This window comes from Halichoeres trimaculatus, unplaced genomic scaffold, assembly GCF_033239565.1.
Source record: "Halichoeres trimaculatus isolate MK-OKI-2021-1 unplaced genomic scaffold, fHalTri1.1 fHalTri1_scaffold_14, whole genome shotgun sequence".
NCBI classification, from domain to species: domain Eukaryota; kingdom Metazoa; phylum Chordata; class Actinopteri; order Labriformes; family Labridae; genus Halichoeres; species Halichoeres trimaculatus.
In genome coordinates this window covers 14377976-14397056 of record NW_027437192.1, presented here as the reverse complement: position 1 = coordinate 14397056, position 19081 = coordinate 14377976, and the positions used below count along the sequence as shown (strand labels likewise).

General features: G+C 41.2%; 4 protein-coding genes across 8 annotated transcripts in view; 2 read left to right on the top strand and 2 right to left on the bottom strand.

Moving 5' to 3' along the window:
• The first annotated feature begins 1 nt into the window (after position 1).
• Positions 2 to 1571, top strand: acot13 (acyl-CoA thioesterase 13). The gene is made up of 3 exons (XM_074687332.1): positions 2 to 158; positions 278 to 462; positions 1089 to 1571. Exons 1-3 carry the CDS (start codon positions 75 to 77, stop codon positions 1246 to 1248), a joined length of 429 nt encoding a protein of 142 aa, XP_074543433.1. The 5' UTR covers positions 2 to 74; the 3' UTR covers positions 1249 to 1571.
• Positions 1572 to 1597: 26 nt separating this feature from the next.
• Positions 1598 to 6093, bottom strand: cunh6orf62 (chromosome unknown C6orf62 homolog). The gene is made up of 5 exons (XM_074687331.1): positions 4524 to 6093; positions 4192 to 4368; positions 3573 to 3698; positions 2996 to 3130; positions 1598 to 2890 (listed from the first exon to the last, which is right to left on the bottom strand). The coding sequence occupies exons 1-5, from the start codon at positions 4650 to 4652 to the stop codon at positions 2765 to 2767; spliced, it is 693 nt and encodes a 230-aa protein (XP_074543432.1). The 5' UTR covers positions 4653 to 6093; the 3' UTR covers positions 1598 to 2764.
• A 68-nt stretch (positions 6094 to 6161) lies between these two features.
• Positions 6162 to 9102, top strand: gmnn (geminin DNA replication inhibitor). Its single transcript, XM_074687330.1, has 7 exons — positions 6162 to 6290; positions 6603 to 6674; positions 7494 to 7595; positions 7687 to 7831; positions 7919 to 8001; positions 8261 to 8371; positions 8485 to 9102. Exons 2-7 carry the CDS (start codon positions 6618 to 6620, stop codon positions 8698 to 8700), a joined length of 714 nt encoding a protein of 237 aa, XP_074543431.1. The 5' UTR covers positions 6162 to 6290; positions 6603 to 6617; the 3' UTR covers positions 8701 to 9102.
• An 814-nt stretch (positions 9103 to 9916) lies between these two features.
• The window catches only part of ripor2 (RHO family interacting cell polarization regulator 2), an 85712-nt gene continuing 76547 nt past the window's right edge, over positions 9917 to 19081 (bottom strand). For 3 of the 5 annotated variants that reach the window (XM_074687327.1, XM_074687326.1, XM_074687328.1), the window contains exons 13-22: positions 17935 to 18696; positions 17641 to 17822; positions 17280 to 17442; positions 17016 to 17148; positions 15389 to 15550; positions 14879 to 15055; positions 14210 to 14412; positions 13988 to 14071; positions 12755 to 12845; positions 9918 to 12536 (exon numbers count right to left, since the gene is read on the bottom strand). In XM_074687327.1, coding sequence (XP_074543428.1) covers positions 12436 to 12536; positions 12755 to 12845; positions 13988 to 14071; positions 14210 to 14412; positions 14879 to 15055; positions 15389 to 15550; positions 17016 to 17148; positions 17280 to 17442; positions 17641 to 17822; positions 17935 to 18696 — 2058 coding nt within the window. In that variant the 3' untranslated portion in view covers positions 9918 to 12435. Of the gene's footprint in view, positions 12537 to 12754; positions 12846 to 13987; positions 14072 to 14209; positions 14413 to 14878; positions 15056 to 15388; positions 15551 to 17015; positions 17149 to 17279; positions 17443 to 17640; positions 17823 to 17934; positions 18697 to 19081 lie in introns of all 5 variants that reach the window. The other 2 variants (XM_074687325.1, XM_074687324.1) reach the window with 1 other exon arrangement.

The following is a 19081-nucleotide window of genomic DNA, read 5'->3' as shown; positions in this document are numbered from 1 at the left end:
AGATACTAGAGCGCACGAGCTTCCGGTTAGACGTAAACACAAGTTTGACATTGGCCTCATTGATTTCGTCAAAAATGGGTTCATTGCCTTTAAATTCTTTAAAACAGTTAATGAAAGCTATGTTAGATACTCGGGGGTTTGACCGAGTCCTTAGCAAGGTGAATATATAGATTGTAAAGGATTTTGGTTCCTCATTTTAATGGGTTTCCTTTTTAAAGTAGCAATGTGAGACTTTATTATTTAGCTGCATCATATTTTTTGCATGTCTTTTCCTCAGGTTAACATATTGTCTGCAAGCCCAGGTAAGCTGGTGTGTGAATTGCGAGTAGAAGAGGAGCACACCAACCGGGGAGGGACGCTCCACGGCGGAATGACAGCCACCCTTGTCGATGTTATCTCCACGGTAGCTATCATGAACACCGAGAGAGGAGCCCCGGGAGTCAGCGTGGATATGAATATCACGTGAGTCCGACTCTGAATGAATCTTCAAAAGCTCAAATTTTGTATATGCTTACGCTCAGATATCACAATGACTATGTTTTTCATATCATACGCTGTTTTGTGAAATGTGTCTGAACCCTTCAAACAACCTAAAGCCCACGATGTATTTAACATCAAAGTGAATACTAACTTTTCTTTTTTTCTTCTTAAATTCACTTTTTTAGATTGAAATTGATAGCATTAATGTCTCAACAGATGTGGACATCACTCATATGCTTGTTTTGGATCTTCTTATTAAAATGTCCTATGAGTGGAAAACTGTACATACCAAGTCCACGTTGTTACTTGTCAAGTTGTAGAAAACAGCTCCTGAAAGCCCCAAAGACAATTCAGAGGATACAGTATGACAGCTTTTTTTAGCTGAACCTACAGCACCGGTTTCAGGCTTAGGTGGAAAGGTCAACATTCACAAAAACTGTTTATCACGAGTGCAATCCTCATAAAGTGTGTGGTGTCAGCTTAATTCCACATTTCATTTTTTGATTACCACTGACGTATGATTTTGCTTTTAGTAGGTTCCCCAGGTTGGCTTACAGATTGACTCCAGGAACGTCAAATGACTTGGAGCAAATGTCAATGTCTTACAGATACATGAGTGCTGCCAAAATGGGAGAGGACGTTTTGATCACAGCTGAGGTTCTGAAGCAAGGACGGACTCTGGCGTTTGCATCTGTAGATCTCACCAGCAAGGTCACAGGGAAGATGATAGCACAAGGAAGACACACTAAACACCTCGGCAACAGCTAAACTGTCTTGTTAGTGCCTGTCATTAAATCACATCATGAATGTGTACTGTTAAAACAATAGACTTTGCCTGACGCTGTAAACTGCTTACCTCTGCCTGTAAATAGTTTGTTACACTCCTGATAACGAACAAAAAGTGTCTAACATGTCACAAAAACGTATCATGACTGGTCACTTTAACTTTCCACCGTTACATATTTGTGAAGCAATATGAAAAGAAAATGAATGGCAGTACCATTATGGTAAGTGTACTGCAACAAACAACTGTAACACTGGTACTGTTTCATGCACATGCAATAAAACAAATGGACAACAGATGCTTTCAGAATTTGCACTGTATTGGGATATGCTCAGCAGTATTGATTTGAGAACCAAAAGAAAAAACCCAGAAGTTACACGCCTTATCCTTTAAACTGAACACACTGAATCAACAAGGAGCAAAACTATATGTACCTCATTTGACAAAAACAAAGCCAGCAAATCCAATTTTAATTTATGAGCATGGCAGCAAATTATCTTCATTTTAGTAGGTCAAATTAAACAAAAATCAGTTAGCTTACAGCAACTTTGGTTAGGTTTGTTAAACATTAATGTCACCATTTCAGCTTCTCACCAACCCACATCCCGAACAAAACAGAACATAAAACATCAGATTTCAGTAGCTTAAATGAATGGTGCATGAGCGGCTTGAACGGTGACCATGACCTTCAACATCTAACCAACATGTCTCAACTTTGTGCACAATGCCTTTCAAGTCACTCAAGATTTTAGCAAAGGCCTGCCTAGCATGTTTCAGAGGAAAGCAAATGACACCAAAACATTTTTTAAAAGTCCAGCAAAAAACTAAGGCGGTTTATAAGAAGCTATACCTACACCATATGATTTGACAAATATTGTTCATCTTGTTTTCTTTGCTTATACAGGTGTTTTAACGCCTATTCACACCTGTCCTTGGTCAAAAGATTGTGTAAAGTTGTTCTAGAAACTCCATTGACATTACCAACAAGCTTTAACAATCCGCTCTTATGACAACAAGGATATAAAAACACGTCCATCAGAGAACCACCGTGAAGACCTGTGTGTTGTTTGTTCCTGTTTTGATGCAACATAAAGAGTTCCTTCAATGACCGGTGCTGTTGACAGTGCAGCTCCAAGAGAACAACCAACCACTCAAAATCAATGTTCGTGCAGGTTCAAATAAAAAACAAAAACAGATGAGTAGGAGGGAATGGAAAGGAGGTAAAGTTAAAAAAAAAAAAATGGGGGAACCAATCCAAAAAATGGCAGAGAGAGGAGGAACATTGGGTGTGTGAGGGGGAAAAAACAGGATGGGAACTGAATCGACTGCAGGTCAGGGAGGGGAGAACGAGTAGGTAACAAAAGAAGGAGAGATCCAAGCACAAGTTCAAATATTTTAAAAGGAAACGGGTGAAGATGAGTACATCAATTTGCTTCTGAAGGCTTAGGCAGAAGGGAGGGTGAGGGCTTTTCCCTATGTAGCTGGGTGAAGCAGGGAGCCCTAGTCAGGCATGTATGGGCGGAGGTGATCCTCGATGTCTCCCACATCCCAGCAGGTCAGCTGGTCCTGGGGCAAGTACAGGCAGAGGCTGCACAACTTGAAAACTGTGGCCTTGGTTTTAGGAGTCTGGGGGGGGGGGAGTGCACACAAAACATTTTTGGTAAAAATACATCATGAGACAGCTTGAGGTCTCAGTATCAATGACTTCATGGTTTCAGTGCACAGACTTACCTGTAAGTGCTGTCTATCCATGAAGAGAAATACAGACTGAGTTGGGTTGTTCATGACCATTCCAGCCTTGTCTTTACGACCCAAAGCATGCAAGCACTGCTTCTCATAGTCTCCATGATGAAATTCAAACTTGGCCTGTTGAGCAGAAATAGGTACTTGAATTAAGAAATGCACTAGTTATATCTGCTAAAGTAAATACAGGCAAGTATGAAAACAAAATCTCTACCATTAAAAAAAAAAAGTGCAACAATTCTCTGTATTACAGGAAATACACATTTCATCCACTTGAGTGATTATTTAATGCAGAAACTTATGCTGCCATAATAAAAACACGAATTAGCTGTCTTAAGGATAAAAATAAAAAGGGCTTCTCTTCTCTGCGATGCCCTTTTTCTACTTGTTAATACCCTTTGACGATTAAATGTCCTGTCCTTTTTGTTCTTGTGGTGTGAATGTTGTGTAACTAAAATGTGTTTTCTTTTTCTTTACCCACCTAATAAACAGAATCTCCAATAAAAATATTTTTAAAAAAGAGCTTCTTCAGCCTCTCAAATCTGATAATGTGCCACATTCTCACCTGAACAGGCCTATAGGGTTCATCATCGGCCCCCTTCCATCTGGAGAAAAGCAGACACACAATCTTCTCAATGTCGTTGCGTGGCCATAGGATGAAGTCCATCTCCTGTGTGCAGCCTATCACATCCTGCAGCATAAAGAGAAGGAATAATGTAAAAAAATAAAACAGTAGGTTTTGGTATTGCACTAAAGGAGCTTGTTTCACAAAGCTGGTTAAGCTTGAACCCTGAGTCTGTGCATCCTGAGACTAGAGGAACTGAGTTTTCTGTTTGAGACAGGGAGGTGACTCAAACCTGAGACAAAAAGAGAAGCATCTGAAGCTTTGAATCAGATACTATGGGAACAGAGTCTGAGAACACCTTAAAACAAATTCATTGTTTGTCTGGATGAAAATAAGATGTCCTTGGTAAAAAATTAGGTCCTCGTTTTTTAAACACCACACCTTATTTAGACAGGGGCTTCTAGTTGAGTCACAGGTAAACGTTCTCAGTTGACTAACCAGACTCAAACCGAAAACTTAAAATATGAAAGTTATCTGAAGGTTAATCCATTCAGAGTTTACACTCCAAATTCATCAAACCTCTTTTCTGAAACTAGCCCAATACAGTGTGCTAGCTTACCCTTCGCATCGACTGGTATCGGGGAGCGTGTAGTTGCACAACATCTTTTTGCAGGAGTTCTATTGAGCTCTCGAGTGAGTAGCTGGAATCCCGCACACCTCGTAGGATGTTTTCTTCATAATTGTTGGTCATCACTGGCACTACCTCTGCAACCTCAAAAAGTGCAGACTTCTTCTTCTGTAACAAGACACAATAAAAACGCCATTGAAATATCTATTCATGATTTGGTGAGGAATTAGACACTTGTGCTGAATTCCTGAGAACATTGCAAAGGCTGAGGGACAGGTAGGAATTATGAACATATCATGAACTATTCCACTTTGCTGACAAACCTTTTCTTTGAAAACGAAGGCTATATAAATCTTGAAGTCAAACTGGTCAGCCAAAGATTCCCTTTTCTTCCGAAGTTGAGCTCTAAGTCGATTTCTTGTTTGATTTCTTCGTGAAGTTGGGTCCCCCATGGTTAGATTTTGATGGTAGGGTCTTCCTCTCGTGCAAGAATATTTTTGGCTACACTCTCTTCTCGTGTATTTGTGAGGTGGATAAGGGATTGTGCTAGCTACCCTTTGCAGAAACAACGCATCAAACAACTCTAGGCTAGATCTGTGAAATACCCACTAACTACGAACTGAAAAGGTCAACAAATCAGAGGCAGAACTATGTCATTTTAATTTTTGTATTAGGGCAGTGTTGAGGAGGGGAATGACCAACGAGCTAAGACTACATCTCCTGATGACTTTATCAGAAATCCATGTTTTAAGACATGGCTTTAAGCCAATTTAACTTTTTCAACCTGCCTACAAGAGAATAGAGAATATAAATGAAACAGCAACTGAAAATTTACCAAGTTTTTTCTGTGAATTTTAACTTAAAAACGGCAGCTATCGTAAAAATCCATTTTTTTTGCTAGTAAATTGAAAGTACAGACACTAGCAAGCAGACAAATATTCTAATGTTTGGGTCATTTCAAAGTCCCTCATCCATGGCTGTCATTTGTGTTTGTTTTTCTGTAGAGGCTGCGTTATGTGCGTGTTAGAGACAGATTGGGGATACAGACAAACATGGCAGGTAATTACAGATGCCAGGAGATATTGGCACCGGGTAACATCGAGGACTACAGTGAAAGTACCTTGACATTTCCTTAACTCTTACTGCCACTCACTTGGCCAACGGCCTGCGGTGCTGCCACTGCTGATAGTCATGATGTGGGCGTATTTTTAGCACACTAGCTACGGTGAGCTAGCAAGCTAATCTAGGCATTCACTTCCGACACTAACTAGTAGTGAACTAACGGTAAAGCTACATCTTATCTTCTGACTGATTGGCTTAATTTAGGCCTGTGTGTAGTTGGCTAGCGTACAGTCATCTTTCCACCTGTTTACATTTTCTTGCTCGGTTCGATGTGGCTGCCAGTGCTATGAGAGTCAATTGTTGTGCAGGGGTGACTGACTAGCTCTTTTTGCTTATGCTCAGCATTTTAGCTCGATATATTTTGCTTCAGTCGTATCTTGTCAACAGCTACATGGACGAATATCGGCCAGGGAAATCGATGGCCAGCCAACAAAGAACGCTGAATAACGAAATACACGTTAGCTAAACACAATCTCCCCCTTCCACGCCTGAAGTTTCGAGATGTTTGCTGCGCTTGTTTTCTTTCTCTTCTTTTCTTCAGTCGTCACAACCTCCGACTCGCCCTGCTGCATGCCATGTCAAGATAAATCGACAATCCAGCTGAAATCCTCCGTTCTTTCAGTCGACGTGTGGCGTGTTCTGTCTCCCGGTGGGCCCATATTTAACGGCGTGTCGTCCAACGTTTTTCCGTTTGGTTTCTTTGTGTGTTTTTTCGGGCAGCTAATAATGGCACACACAAGCTCGTCGAACCACAGCCTCCCCAAAATGGCTGCACCGTCAACTACAAAGATATGACGTGTGTTGACATGTGACCGCGTAAGGAGAAAAACATCAGCACGGAGGAAGTCTTTCCTGAGAGTGGCGCCTTTACCACGTGACCAAGTGGGAGTATTTAACCTCCTGGCGCGAGATCTATTCAACTGAAAACGAATACCGAAGTCGTCCTGTCTTGGTGCAGTCTTTTAAAAGTGAGTTGGTTTTCTGGTTTCTTAAACTGTAACTTTACCCTATATTGAGCACAGTTTCTGCTTCTTAAACGCCACGACTGTTGCTTCGTTTGTACGTCTTTGTAGTTGTTCTTAAAACGTACGTCAGCCCACTTAGTCGACCGTTTGTAACGTTTCTTAACGTCGTGGCATACTAAATGTTATCACGTGTGATATAAAATTCAGGCTTCATGACCGAACTGAACCGGCATAGATGAGCTCATTTCTTTCGTGTAATATCTGTACTCCTTATTTTGTATATCAGTGACGTTAAGTAAATCTTTTTCCCACCAGATCCTCGAAAGGAAAATGAGTTTCGGTGCCAAGCTTAAACACACCCAGCAGCGGTCTAATGAGAACATCAAGGTGAGTTACTGTTCCTTGTTGTGAAATGGTTTAATTTAAAAACTATCTGTTTTTAATCAGCGAACCCACGCATCAGAGGTGAGAATTAAGTGGTTGAATACAGACAAATGTTTACCATTGTTTGTGGGGATGAGTGCATCACACAAGGCCGCTCGGCTGTGTTTTCTCAGCAATGGTCGTTTTTATTCTAACATTAAAGGGGGATGTGTTTCAACGAGCAAAGAACACGTAGAATTGATTTAACGAATAATTTGATCAAGTTTCAGTCAATGATCTGTTCCTACTATCACTGAAGTTTTTTCATTGCTCAGAAGCTCTCTACGTGGGGCAGATAACTCTAAAATTAAACTACTTGTTGAGTTAAAAAAATCCAAATATACCCATAAAAGCTGATTCATTTAATCATAGTGCTTTGAGAATCAAAGCTGTAGAATTCCCAAACTTCAAAATAGCCATAAGGTCAGTCTTTTTTAAGGGAAGGAAACACACTGACAGTCTTGTGTTGCTCTGGCCAAATATTAACAAACCAAGCTGTTAAGCTACTCTGATGAGCCTGTAGGAGAAACTTTCCCACGGCTGTTTCCACACCTGTAGACCTGTTGCACATGACAGCAGTGTTATTAAGCCACCTCATTTATGCCCTCTCCCATGGTGACAGTGTAACTTAAGTTAAGTGTGCAAAATGATACTAAGCCCTGAATGAAAACAAGGGTTGTGGTACTTTCTCATGTGTCTCAAGTCAGATTTTTCTCTTCAGTCTAACACCTAATGTTTTTGATGTGCTTAGCTATAAGTGTTCATTTTGCTTTTGTCTTTCAGAGCTTTTTCTCACCTTCTCAAAAAGGGATGGCCCCTCCCAGGCAGTCCCTGCAGGTCCTCAAGCCCTCAGCTGTAAACACAGATTTAGGACGGTCTGCCAAGGTATGAAATGGCTTATTTTAAAACAAACTGTAAACGGTCTTCCATAAACGGTTTAAAAAATGAAGCGCTACAATGAACTTTCTCACTGCAGGTCATTCCCAAACGTAAACAGTGGAGTGCAGAACAAACAAGAGGTCCAAAGAGGGTGAAGGTAGAAGTGAAATCCACCCAAACAGAAGAAACTCAGTGTTCAGAAGATGGCATGTCCAATGAAGCGTATGAGCTAATGGTCAAAGGTGGGCAGAGACTCCTGAAACATTGTGTAAATTTACCCAAATGTATATTCTTGACTTTATCTTGACCATAAGTTACTTTTGTTGCAGAAACTCCTCCTTCAGCTTACTGGAAAGAGGTGGCTGAGGAGCGGAGGAAAGCCTTGTACAATGTTCTACAGGAGAACGAGAAGGTGAGTTACTAATCACTAAGAAGGCTAATGTTTAGCTGTAAGTTGAGCTGTTCCCACGCTCCTACTGACTGAGTCAACCTTAGCTGGCCTCAGTTCAGGTGGCACTTACTTTTAGAGTAACCTGATGTAAAGTGCACCTAATGGAGGACAAAAGCAGTTTCTTTACTGCTTGAGAAACAAAACTAAACTTCTGTGCCAATTGTAAAACCTTTCTTTGTGCTTTCCGTCTTTCACCTGACATGTCTTATCTCCCCCCTAGTTACACAAAAACATTGAGGCCAAAGATGAACAGATATCGAAGCTAAAGTGTGAAAATGAAGAGCTTCAGGAGCTGGCACAACACGTACAGTACATGGCCGACATGATCGAGGTAAAAAAAAAAAAAAAAAGATTGCTACCCCTGTCATCTTTATTGTGCTTGCTTGGTTTTAAAGACTACTTGAGGAGTTCTGTAGCTAAGCTTGATAAATGGTGTCTTTTCAGAGGCTGACTGGGAAGAGCCCTGACAGTCTGGAAGAACTGAGGGATATTGCCCTTGACGCAGATGACGAGGATGAAGAAGAAGAAGAAGAAAAAGAAGAGGAAAACGGTGAAGCTACAACCCAGGATGACAACTCCTCTGATTACTTCCACAGTGAATCAGAGGGAGAAGCGGCCTCAGACTGTGAGGAATCAGGAACCTCAGAAGATCAGGATTAACTTTGATGTTTTCCATGTGATGAGACTTCAAGCTGCTTGTACAGGATGGCACGTGTGTGCTTCTGCAGGAAAACATGACTACATCTGACTGACTTGGCTTTATCAGTAACTGAACAAATGTTTTTAGAAATGCCCCTGAATCTGGTTTTGACTCTGAACGGTCTGGTGCTGGTTTTATTTTGTAATTTTAGCTATAGCCGCCAGTTCTTGCTCAGGTTTTTTTTCCCACTGAAGATATTTAAGAATGTTAGCATGAAGTACAGGTGTAAAAGTTGAGAAGCTGGATTCAGTCAGCCAGCTTTAGTTTCAGGGTTCTGGTGCTGTGCGTGTTTGCTTACAGTCAGTTTTGCTGGAACACCTAAATTTACTGAAGCGATGGTTAATGTCCTCTTCTTACTGTGGCGTATCAGAATGTGGTGGCTGTGAAAGGCTTATTCAAAGTGTTTTGATCCAAATGATAGTGTTACATTTTCTGTCGGGTGTAGTGGTTTGCAATGTGAACTAGTGCTTTTTGTGGCACACCCGTGTATATAAACATGTAAAATAAACACTTTAAAAAAAATCTTGTTTCCCTAACCTTTTTTTAACTAAAGGTCAAAGCTGTAATGTTATGGGACTTTAGTTTAAATGTGATCTTAGGGAGGTAAAGTCCAGATTCTGTGGAAAAAAATAGTTGAGGTAATCTTGAAGGGACGGCTCAGAAGTGCTGCCTGCAGCTTCCCAAACATACTTGAGAAACGAGTAGAAGTTAAGACATACTCAAATGTTAATTTATAATGAATACACTTATTTTATTACCCGCACCAGAATCTTTAAATGTACAGTGTTTCTGGTAAGAGTTTTTATATTTTGGGAGGAATGGTGTACTTCATTATGAAATTGTTGCTAGCTCTGATGAAACTGTCTCTCACAACAACTTCCAGAAAACTTCCTCTTGCAGCCCCTGTCCTCACCTGAACTTGCAGAGCCTTAAGACTAATGTTCTCGGTCTGTTTTTCTCTCAGCCTGGCTAACCTTTAAAAGTTCTGTACTACAAACGCACTTTCTCAGTTTTTCTGGCTCTCCTTTCTGCCAAGTCATCTACAGAGTACTCTGTAGCAGAAGTGTGGCTCTTACTGTCCAGAAATTTAATAAGTGATGTACATCCAACCCCACATCCCAAATGACAAATGAGAAGTTTAAGACTGATACAAAATCAATGTTTTTCTGTTTAAATTATGCAAAAATAAACTTTATTGCAGCTGTTGTTGAGCAGAGGAATACTGACAGCAGAGGAGAGTAGTATGCAGTATGATGGAGCAGAACAGAAGCTTTTGACCAGAGAGACTGTAAAAGATCAGTTTGAACAAAGTATCAAGAGTAATCCTCATAACTGGTCTCTACATGTGCACATTTTGACAACTTGTAGTAAGCAGTGATTAGGAATTGAACAACCAATAAATCAACTTATCTTAACACTGATCTGCTGCGAGTTTGTAAAAAGAAATTAGCTCACTCTTGAAAAGAAGAAACACTGAATGAGTGGATGAATTAGATACTTAACCAAAATACTGTAATGCTATTCACATAATGGAGGAAATAAAAGAAATTATTTAAAATGTGGACCATGTTTTTCAAAAGGTGATATGGGGAAAACATCTTCAGCTTTTAGTATCAACTTCACACATTTACAGGTTATAATACAAAAGAAAAATACATTTCATAAAAATATTACCACTTGTTTTCAATCAATATGGCTTTTGGACTGTGCAGTTAGAACCAAATGTAACAGGATCCAATGTTATGGGTTTGTCTTATTTCAAAATTGTGCTTCTGAAGTTAAGTCTGAGTGTTCTGGCCAAAATGCAAATATTACACTGAAAATACATTCTGCTTAATGAGTAGAGAGCTCTTATTAAAAGACCATTTTTTAAAAATTAATCCTTCCTTTGGTTATAGTAAATCTTCTAACTAATAAAGTAAATTTTCTAATATATAATGTCCCTTTATGATGGGACCTTTTCAGGGATAAGAAACCTCTAACACCACCAGACTGATCTCCAAAATAATAATTTATCTATCATATTTCATTCAAAATAAACTCCAATTTACTTTAAGCATGAAATCATCTGCATGGATACAACATGGAGACCTTCTTTTGAACTCATAAACAATATTCCAAATACCAGACCTGCTCCAAAAAGAACATAAATACACACCTCATTTACAAAACAATGCTGTTTGCACAATTACAGTATAGCTCCAAAGTATATTAGCATAAAAATGGGTAAATAATAAATAAGATGTGTGAACACAGGTGAGTTTTGTCCTCGTGCTTTTGCACAAGACTCAGTAGTACAGTTACGATGAGAAAAGTTAGACTAAGGTGTTTCCCCCAGGCCAGTTTTCCCTCATATAATTTAGGATGCAGGGAAAAAAATAGACCTAAGACGTACCAAACTAACACTTCATTCTGCAGCTTTTCATACAGAAAATACATCACACCTGTATGAACGTGGAGTAAGCCTAAACATAGGCTAAACTTTCACACAATCACAGGATCCTCCTCTTTATACAGTAACTGAGAAAGTTCACCATCCATTACCAGGTTTATTGCTCCTATCTGGCTCTGTACCAGTTAGGAAAAATACATTTACAAAAGCGTGAATCTGTGGAGCCTATCTGCTCGACCACTTCAAAGGCTCAGGCGGTCGAAGCTAACGTTATCAAATGCTAGGTGCAAAAGAGTCACATATGTACAAAAAATTGCACTTGTTCAACTGCAAGTATGAGAAAACTCAGGTTTAAACTGCTGAGTGCAGGAACTGAGGGCACTGTGCTCACCATTATCATTTTCTTTTATCGACTAGCTTACCTTAGCGTAGCATCAACTGGAACTACATAACTCAAACAATTTTTTTTCTCAGAAGCCGTGCTCAACATAGCCATGGTCGTCCTTGTCTCCGCGCACACATCTTTCAACTGTGCAAGAATCCCTGAAACTCAAAAATGGAACGTACTAGAAAACGAAACTTAAAAATATCTTTTAAATACAAGCACATAAATTACACTGGCTGTGTAAAATATGCCATATTTACATGCCTCATAACAGTGCAAATCTTCTGAAAGCGCTGCAAAACCACCAAAGAAAACATATGATAAACAGTGATTATACAAAGGTCAGAGTAGAGCATGTAACACAAGCAACTTTGTACCAATCAAGGTGATAATTAATCAGTGAGTGAGTGATACGAGTGTTGTGTGCTGTGGTGTGTAACTTGTTGACAAAGTCAATGTGAAGATGCACTGATCAAATTATAGTGTCCACAGTCTTTGGAGTAACTTTCAGCGTCTCATTCATCCAGTCAAACTTGTGCAATCCAGTTAAACTTAATGAGACCGCTCTGCCTGGCTCAGAAGGCAGGTAGGAGGGAGAAAAGGGAAGTGTAGGGAGTGGAAATGATGGAGGAGTTAAGTGGTCTGAGTGTACAGGAGTTTGGGCTGTGTGTCTTTGTGGTTAAGAGTTATTGTTTGGTGTCAATCCTTTCAGGAGGCAGTATAAGTAGGAACAGTGCTCTAATGTGGTGATCCCTAAAGTCTGAACCAAAAAAAAGCAGATCAATAAAAATGATCAGTCATTAACAGCCCTGTGAGGTGTGCAGTGTGTCAGGGGTGGGCTATAGCTGGGGGTTAAGGGAAGGGGGGGCAGTGCTGTCCTTAGATGTAATCTGTGATGTTTTTCAGTGGCACAATGGCTCAGAAGGCAGTGGTGACGGCGTTTCCTCGCCGTGTGCCAAGACGGATCATTTCCCTCGGCACTGTATCCAGCTGCTCATATGCCAGCCGACCCTCCTCACCTGGCAAAAACACACAAGAGAAATCTATAATAATCCCCAAAGGTGGTCGAATACAGGTGAGAGTGAAAAAAAGACAGGTTTGGGATGGTACGAGTGATTGAAAAATTGGCCGCATCTGAACACTCCAGTTAGGTGTATAAACAGTTTGTGAACAACAGAAAGATTAGAGGAGGTGAAGAAAAATTAAGCTGAGTGACATTTGATTTTTGTTTACTTACCAAATGTGAGCAGAGTTTCTATTGCAACGTGGCGAAGCTCCTCGTCTGCTGAGTCACACAGTGCTACGACCGCCCTGATGCTCTCCACGGCCTATGGACAGGCAGACAGACGGAGAGTTGAGAGAGTAGAAATAATTTCATCCTCTATAATAACCAACAATTTGAAGTTTGACTTTGTATTTGTATAGTGCATAGCTCTCTTGGGTAATAGCAATCAGGATAAGGTAAAACTATCAACTGTAAAAAATAATGGACGCCATCTTGCTTGGCTGGAAGTGAAGTTGCCACAGAAACTGCTCCCCCTGGTGGCTGGCTGCAGTGTAGGTCAAAAAATCAATCCCCCCAGCCATTCCAGATGCGCTGTGGTCAAACTTTAAAAAATAATTACACCTTTTAGAAATGTTTCCCACATCCGATTGCTGTGGTGATTTGAAGATATCATTTGGCTGCCTTGTATTCAAGTCTTTTTTTTCTGAAAAATTTCATTTTTATTAGTTATGGGAAGTTTAAAACAAGGTTTTGGGTCATGTTTAACTATGATTGAGCTGCCATTCTTGTATATTTTAGGGAGGAATTATAACACATGTCAGGAGGTAAAGCCAAAAAAAGATTAGACTCTCAAAAGAAAAAAATAATAACTATTTTTGTCACTATGTCACTCCGACAGCTTCAAAAACGTAAAATGGTAAAAGGTGGAGCCACACTGTCCACTCTACTTACAGTCTATGGGTAAGAGTGCTTACATTTCCCCAAAACCTTAAGTCGAATAATTCTTGATGAGATTATTTAAACTACTAACGTATCAGCTGCTACTTTACAGTACTTTGTATGTTTGTCTACAAAGAAATAAAAATTATTTTCATCACTGAGTGCCTTAAAATATTATCTTAAAGACGTGGTATGATGCTCTTTTCATATCTTAAATTAAAATATTAGGTTAAAATACTGGAAAACAATACAAAAATTTGGCAAAGTTCCAAATTGGGAAGTAAATATTTGTGGAATAACCAGGACAAGACTTAGAGCTGCTCTGAACAACTTGTTCAAAAAGTTACACAAGAATTCAGAAGCTAAATTCTGGATATAATCAAAGCAGACAGCTCTCACTGTGCCCAATGAGAAACATTTTTAAGGTATCCTCCTGAAATGCACTCAGGAAATGTGACTCATGAATCTATACAAAGACCTAAATTTAGTTTGAAATTTCATGGCTCGATGTTTGAGGTCACTGACCTGAAGGCAGCTCAGAGCAGAACAGGCCGCCCTCTGGCTCTGACCTCCAGCCTCTGACAGCGCCTGAGTGTAGCACTCCACTGCCTGTAGACACACACACAGAAACATAAAAAAAAGCTAACGGCAAATGTCAAAACCATTCAAAATGTTATTTTTCGTTAAAACACACACACACAAAACTGGTATATGTCCTACAAACACCCTTCCTCTAGCATTGCTCACCCTGTTCCTGAAGTGGCTGCGTGATGCTCCAACAGAGAGGTAGTCGGCTGCTGCCTTGTTAACCTGAGGGTCCTCTGCAGTGAGCAGGGAGGCCAGGGCCCTGAGGGTGCTGCTCGTCGGCCACAGGGATGACGCGGGCACCTCCTCCATCTCGGCTCGACAACGAGACGAGTCTCCACTGTGCAGAGCCTCAGCAAACAGCTCTGAGTATGACACAGACACACATCAGAGCTTTACATTTAAAACATGCAGTAAATCACATGCTGGACGTTTTCTGCATCCCTGAGCCTAGAGTCTCCTCTGGCTTGATATCTTTTTGTTTTTAAGGAAAGATACAGGGATTTATCAGAAAACTGAACTGACCAATTCCAAAGACAACAAAAAAAACACAATATTTCTGTAAGAGGAAGTATTTTTAACTTATTTATGGTGCAAGAAAACCTTATTTACAGTTAACTGGTCCTGAAGTCCACCTAAGAGATACAAACTGCTCTGTTGAAAAGCAAATCCTTTTTAGTTTATCTGTGAAAAAAATCTTAAATGGCGGCAGCACTTTGCAAGATTCTGTGGGATAAAGCTGTGGAAACTGATGAAGACTGATCATTTAAGTGTCTTCCTGATCATTTAAGTGTCTTCCTGATCATTTAAGTGTCTTCCTGTGTTGCTCACCCTCTCTGGCCAGGTGCAGCAGGTGTGTCTCCATGTCCTGGACTTCATGCTGCAAGATGTAGCTGTAAAACTGGAACACGGTCAGAACGTCCTGGGAAAGCGCAGCAGCAGGAAGAGGACTTTGAGCTGCCATCAGGTCACTCCTGTCCACCATTTCACCCACTACGACACCAATCACTGGGAACAGGGATGCAAAGCCAGCAGTCAGTAATTTGTTTTCAGCTAACCACTTTTGCGGGAAAATGATTATATTTTGGAGATTTTGGTGTGAGAAAGACCCAGGATTCACAGTCTGTTCCGTCCAGTTCTTGTGTTTGGAGTTGATTTTCTTTTAAACTAGATTATATTCTTGGAAACCACCATGATCTCACCTCCCCTCAGGAGATAATTATACAATGATTTACAAACCAAAGCCTCAGTTTGAACCTAACAGTAAGAAAAATACACAGACAAGACTGTGCAGCCAAAATCTGCACTCTGACTCATTTGTAGAAAAAAAAAACGACCAACCTGCGTGAGCGCTGTGTGGGTGTCTCTCCTGCAGCACTGCTGTGTAGCGTTGGTTCATGTGTTTGAAGACTCGGTCCAGTGTGGTGTGGAAAAGTCCTGCAGACCCGCTGCACTCTGACCACAGAGTCATCAGCTGTGGGCGCTCGGCCAGGCCTGGGAGGACTGAGAGACAAGGACGAAACACAAGGTCAGACGGTGTGAAACCCCTTCAGAGCAGAGAATCCATTTCTGTTACATGATTGTCATTTACATACACCAGTTACATCAAACACACTAAAAGTAACAGCACCATACTGCTTCTGGTGGCAAACCAATTTTCTCAAACTCAGCTGCACCAAATCGGACATTCATTAATAGATCCCAATTCACTCACTTCCTCAGCCAAAGATTTTACCTCTCCTTTCAAAGCTCAACCCACCAATAAACTCACTTTCTCCCACCACATTCAAAAAGTCACAAAAAAAACTTTCCTCCGTCTTAAGGACATCACCCGCTTTCGCCCCCTACCCTACACCTGAAATCCTCATCCATGCCTTCATCACATCAAGCATTGATTACTGCAACAGCATCCTTTATGGCACAACCACAAACCCTCTCAATAAACTTCAGTACATTCAAAACTCTGCTGCCTGCCTTCTCACCCGAACCTGTTGCCGTGACCACATCACCCCTGTCCTTCAAAATCTCCACTGGCCCTCTATTCTTTATTGCATCAAATTCAAAATCCCCCTACTCACACCACAACCAGGCCCCCTCTTACCTTAAAGACAAGCTCCACCCCTTCCTGCACCCTCCGCTCCTTAGATGCAAACCTCTTGATTGTCCCTGGGACCAAGCACCAAACCCAACCCCCCTCTTTGGAACTCACTCACACACAACAACTTGACGCCACCGCCTTCAAGTCTAAAATACAAAAAAAATCACCTATTCTGCACTGCTTTTACTTATTACATCACTTAAACTAACTGATTTTAGCTCCAATCTCCATGCTGCCCCTGCTTTACTTCATGGACTTTTAAACTGTCTTTGTTTTGTTTTTTTCACTGCTTGTATTTCACTGTTATCTCAATATTTAGTTTAATTGTATTTGGTTTTAACTTTATCTTTTTCCATGTACACTCCAGAAACTGAAATCTTATCAAGTGTTTTTATCTTATTTTTAGTAGAAAATGTCTTTTTATACTTAATATGAGCCACATTCACCTGACCTGTCCAGAAAAATGTCTTGTTTCAAGTTATTTAAGGACAAAAATGAGGTCTGAATTGCTTCTCACAAGTAAAAAAAAAGCTGCCGATGGAACCAGAGAAAAGTTACTTGTATTAAGACATTATTCTAGTTTTAAGCAATTTTTTTTTATGGCTTTGACAGATTTTTTTTTTACTTGTTACAAGCAATTCAGACCTCATTTTGTCTTTGAATAACTTAAAACAAGACAGTTTTCTGAACTGGTAATTTGAATGTGGCTCATATTGAGTGTAACAAGACAATTTTTACTTAAAATAAGACAAAAAAACTTGATAAGATTTCAGTTTCTTGCAGTGTAAAGCATCTTTGTGTTTTTGAAAAGCGCTCTATAATTAAAATGTATTATTATTGTTATATTAAAAAAAAGTAGTTTCGACATACCATCAGCAGCAGACGTGATGGCTCCCAGTCTGTCCACACTGATCTCTGCCAGCTCCTCCAACAGCTGAGTCTGTCCTGAGAGTTTGAGGAGGAGGCTGCGGCGGTGCCATACGCTGACTCCATTCGTCAACAACTGCAAATACAAGAGGAGCAAAATTCATGTTATATGTTCTCTGTCAGCCAGTTTAACTTCCCAAAACGCTGAGTTCATGTGGTTTATGAACCCCACAAATAAACTACGAAAAGATGTCTGAGGAGCTCCACCTGTATAAGATGATTACAGTACTGCAGGTGGATGACGATAGCCACGTCCAGGTTCTCGTTGCCAGTGGTCAGTGGCAGAGGGCTTCCTGCTACACTATTACCCACCCCGGTGTCTTCTGTCAAGGCCTCGCTGAGGTGTCCTCTGGCTTCAGGATGCTGCCCACTGTGAGGAAATACCCAGAGTCACCACAAGGGGGCAGAGTCCAGCATCTTTGTTTCATTTGTGGGTTAATAATTGAAATCACAGTGCTAGTTTGATTTAATAGCTGAGTATTTATTAATTTTAATACTTAAGTATTTAAAACTTATTTTTATACTAGACACTTCTAAAACAGCAGGAGTGACCTCGTCTACCACTCACCCGATTCTCTCTCCGTCTGCATCAAAAAGTGGAGACCTCTGTGGGATATTAAGAATGGCGTTATCATCTCCAGTGTCTTCATCATCAAAGTCAGACGTGTTGAGGAAGTCGAAGCTCTCCAGAGCGCTCTCCACTGTCAGGCTGAGGCTCGAGGAGCGGCTCCTGTGACCCGGGAGACGACACTGTGGAGAAGGTTGTTAGAGGAGAAGGAGATGATTCATTTCTCTGTTCTTTCTCAAGATTTTTTTTGTACTCGACATAACCAGACAGGATGACCTAATTAGAATAAGTCACCTTAAGCAGGTCCTCCAGGCGCATCACTTCCTGTTCCAGGTCTTGCAGCTCTCTGCAGCGATGGGTCAATGACTCCAGCCTCATCAGCAGGCTGTGGATGGCCTCTTCCAGGCTGCTCTCCAGGAAGGCCCTGCTTCCCTCTCCAGCCCAGCTCAGACTCCCTCCTCCCCCCTCGGTGGAGACCCCACTCAGGGGCACGATTTCTGAAGAAGTGAGCCTCTTCACGAGTTGCCGGGTGAGGCTGCCTGCTTCCTCTGTGTCTAGCTCCACAGGTTTGAGTTCATCAGTATGGTCTAAGAAAACGTCCTCAGGAGCCACAGTGGAGAGGTGGCTGTCGGAGCAAAGAGACGGGGCAGCTGACCCGGAGTGTGAGCCAGAATTTCTCTGGGACTCCGTTCGTTCCCATTCTGAGTCTTCCGCCACCTCGGCTTCATCGCTGGCGAGGCTGCCACTGGTGCCTCGACTTCCTCTGCTCCCTGTCTCCCCATCCTCCTCGTACTCCTCTTCTTCTTCTTCCTCCTCCTCCTCCAGATGCTCCTCTGCAATGGAGTCCTCCCTCGTTGGGAGGATCTGTGTGGATGTTGGTTCTGATTCTGGAGGAGTGACTGTGATCTCTGGGTTGGACTGGCTCTGGGAGTGAGAGCTGGGGGCAGGGCTTGGGCTGGGTGTGGAGCCCGAGGTATCGGAGAAGGTGAAGGAGAGGCGTTTACACTCTGCTACACCGCAACCACCATTCTCGAAGACGTCATCCGGCAGAGTGGCCTGGTTGGAGGACAGGGTATGAATTTGTGTGATAGATGGCGAATGAAAACAAAGACACAGTTTCTTTCACAAGTATGGACCCTCTTAAACCTTCCATGTACTGTAATACAGCTACTCCAGAACAAAAAACGCTTTAATTGTGTTGCATTTAACTTGTGACATCACCAATCAGCTGTCTTTTTATTTGAAATCCCAACATAATCCCAAACTATGACACCCATCTTCCAAATCAAAGGTAGGACAGAGGTGCAAACCGACTTATCGTGTGCAGCACATTCCCTTTTGTGTCGTAGTGAAGTTGAGATGCATGTTTGCTTTTAGTGCTTAAAAGGTAGAGTCTGTGGGATTTTCCCAAAAAATAAAGTGTCAACTTTTACAGGAATAA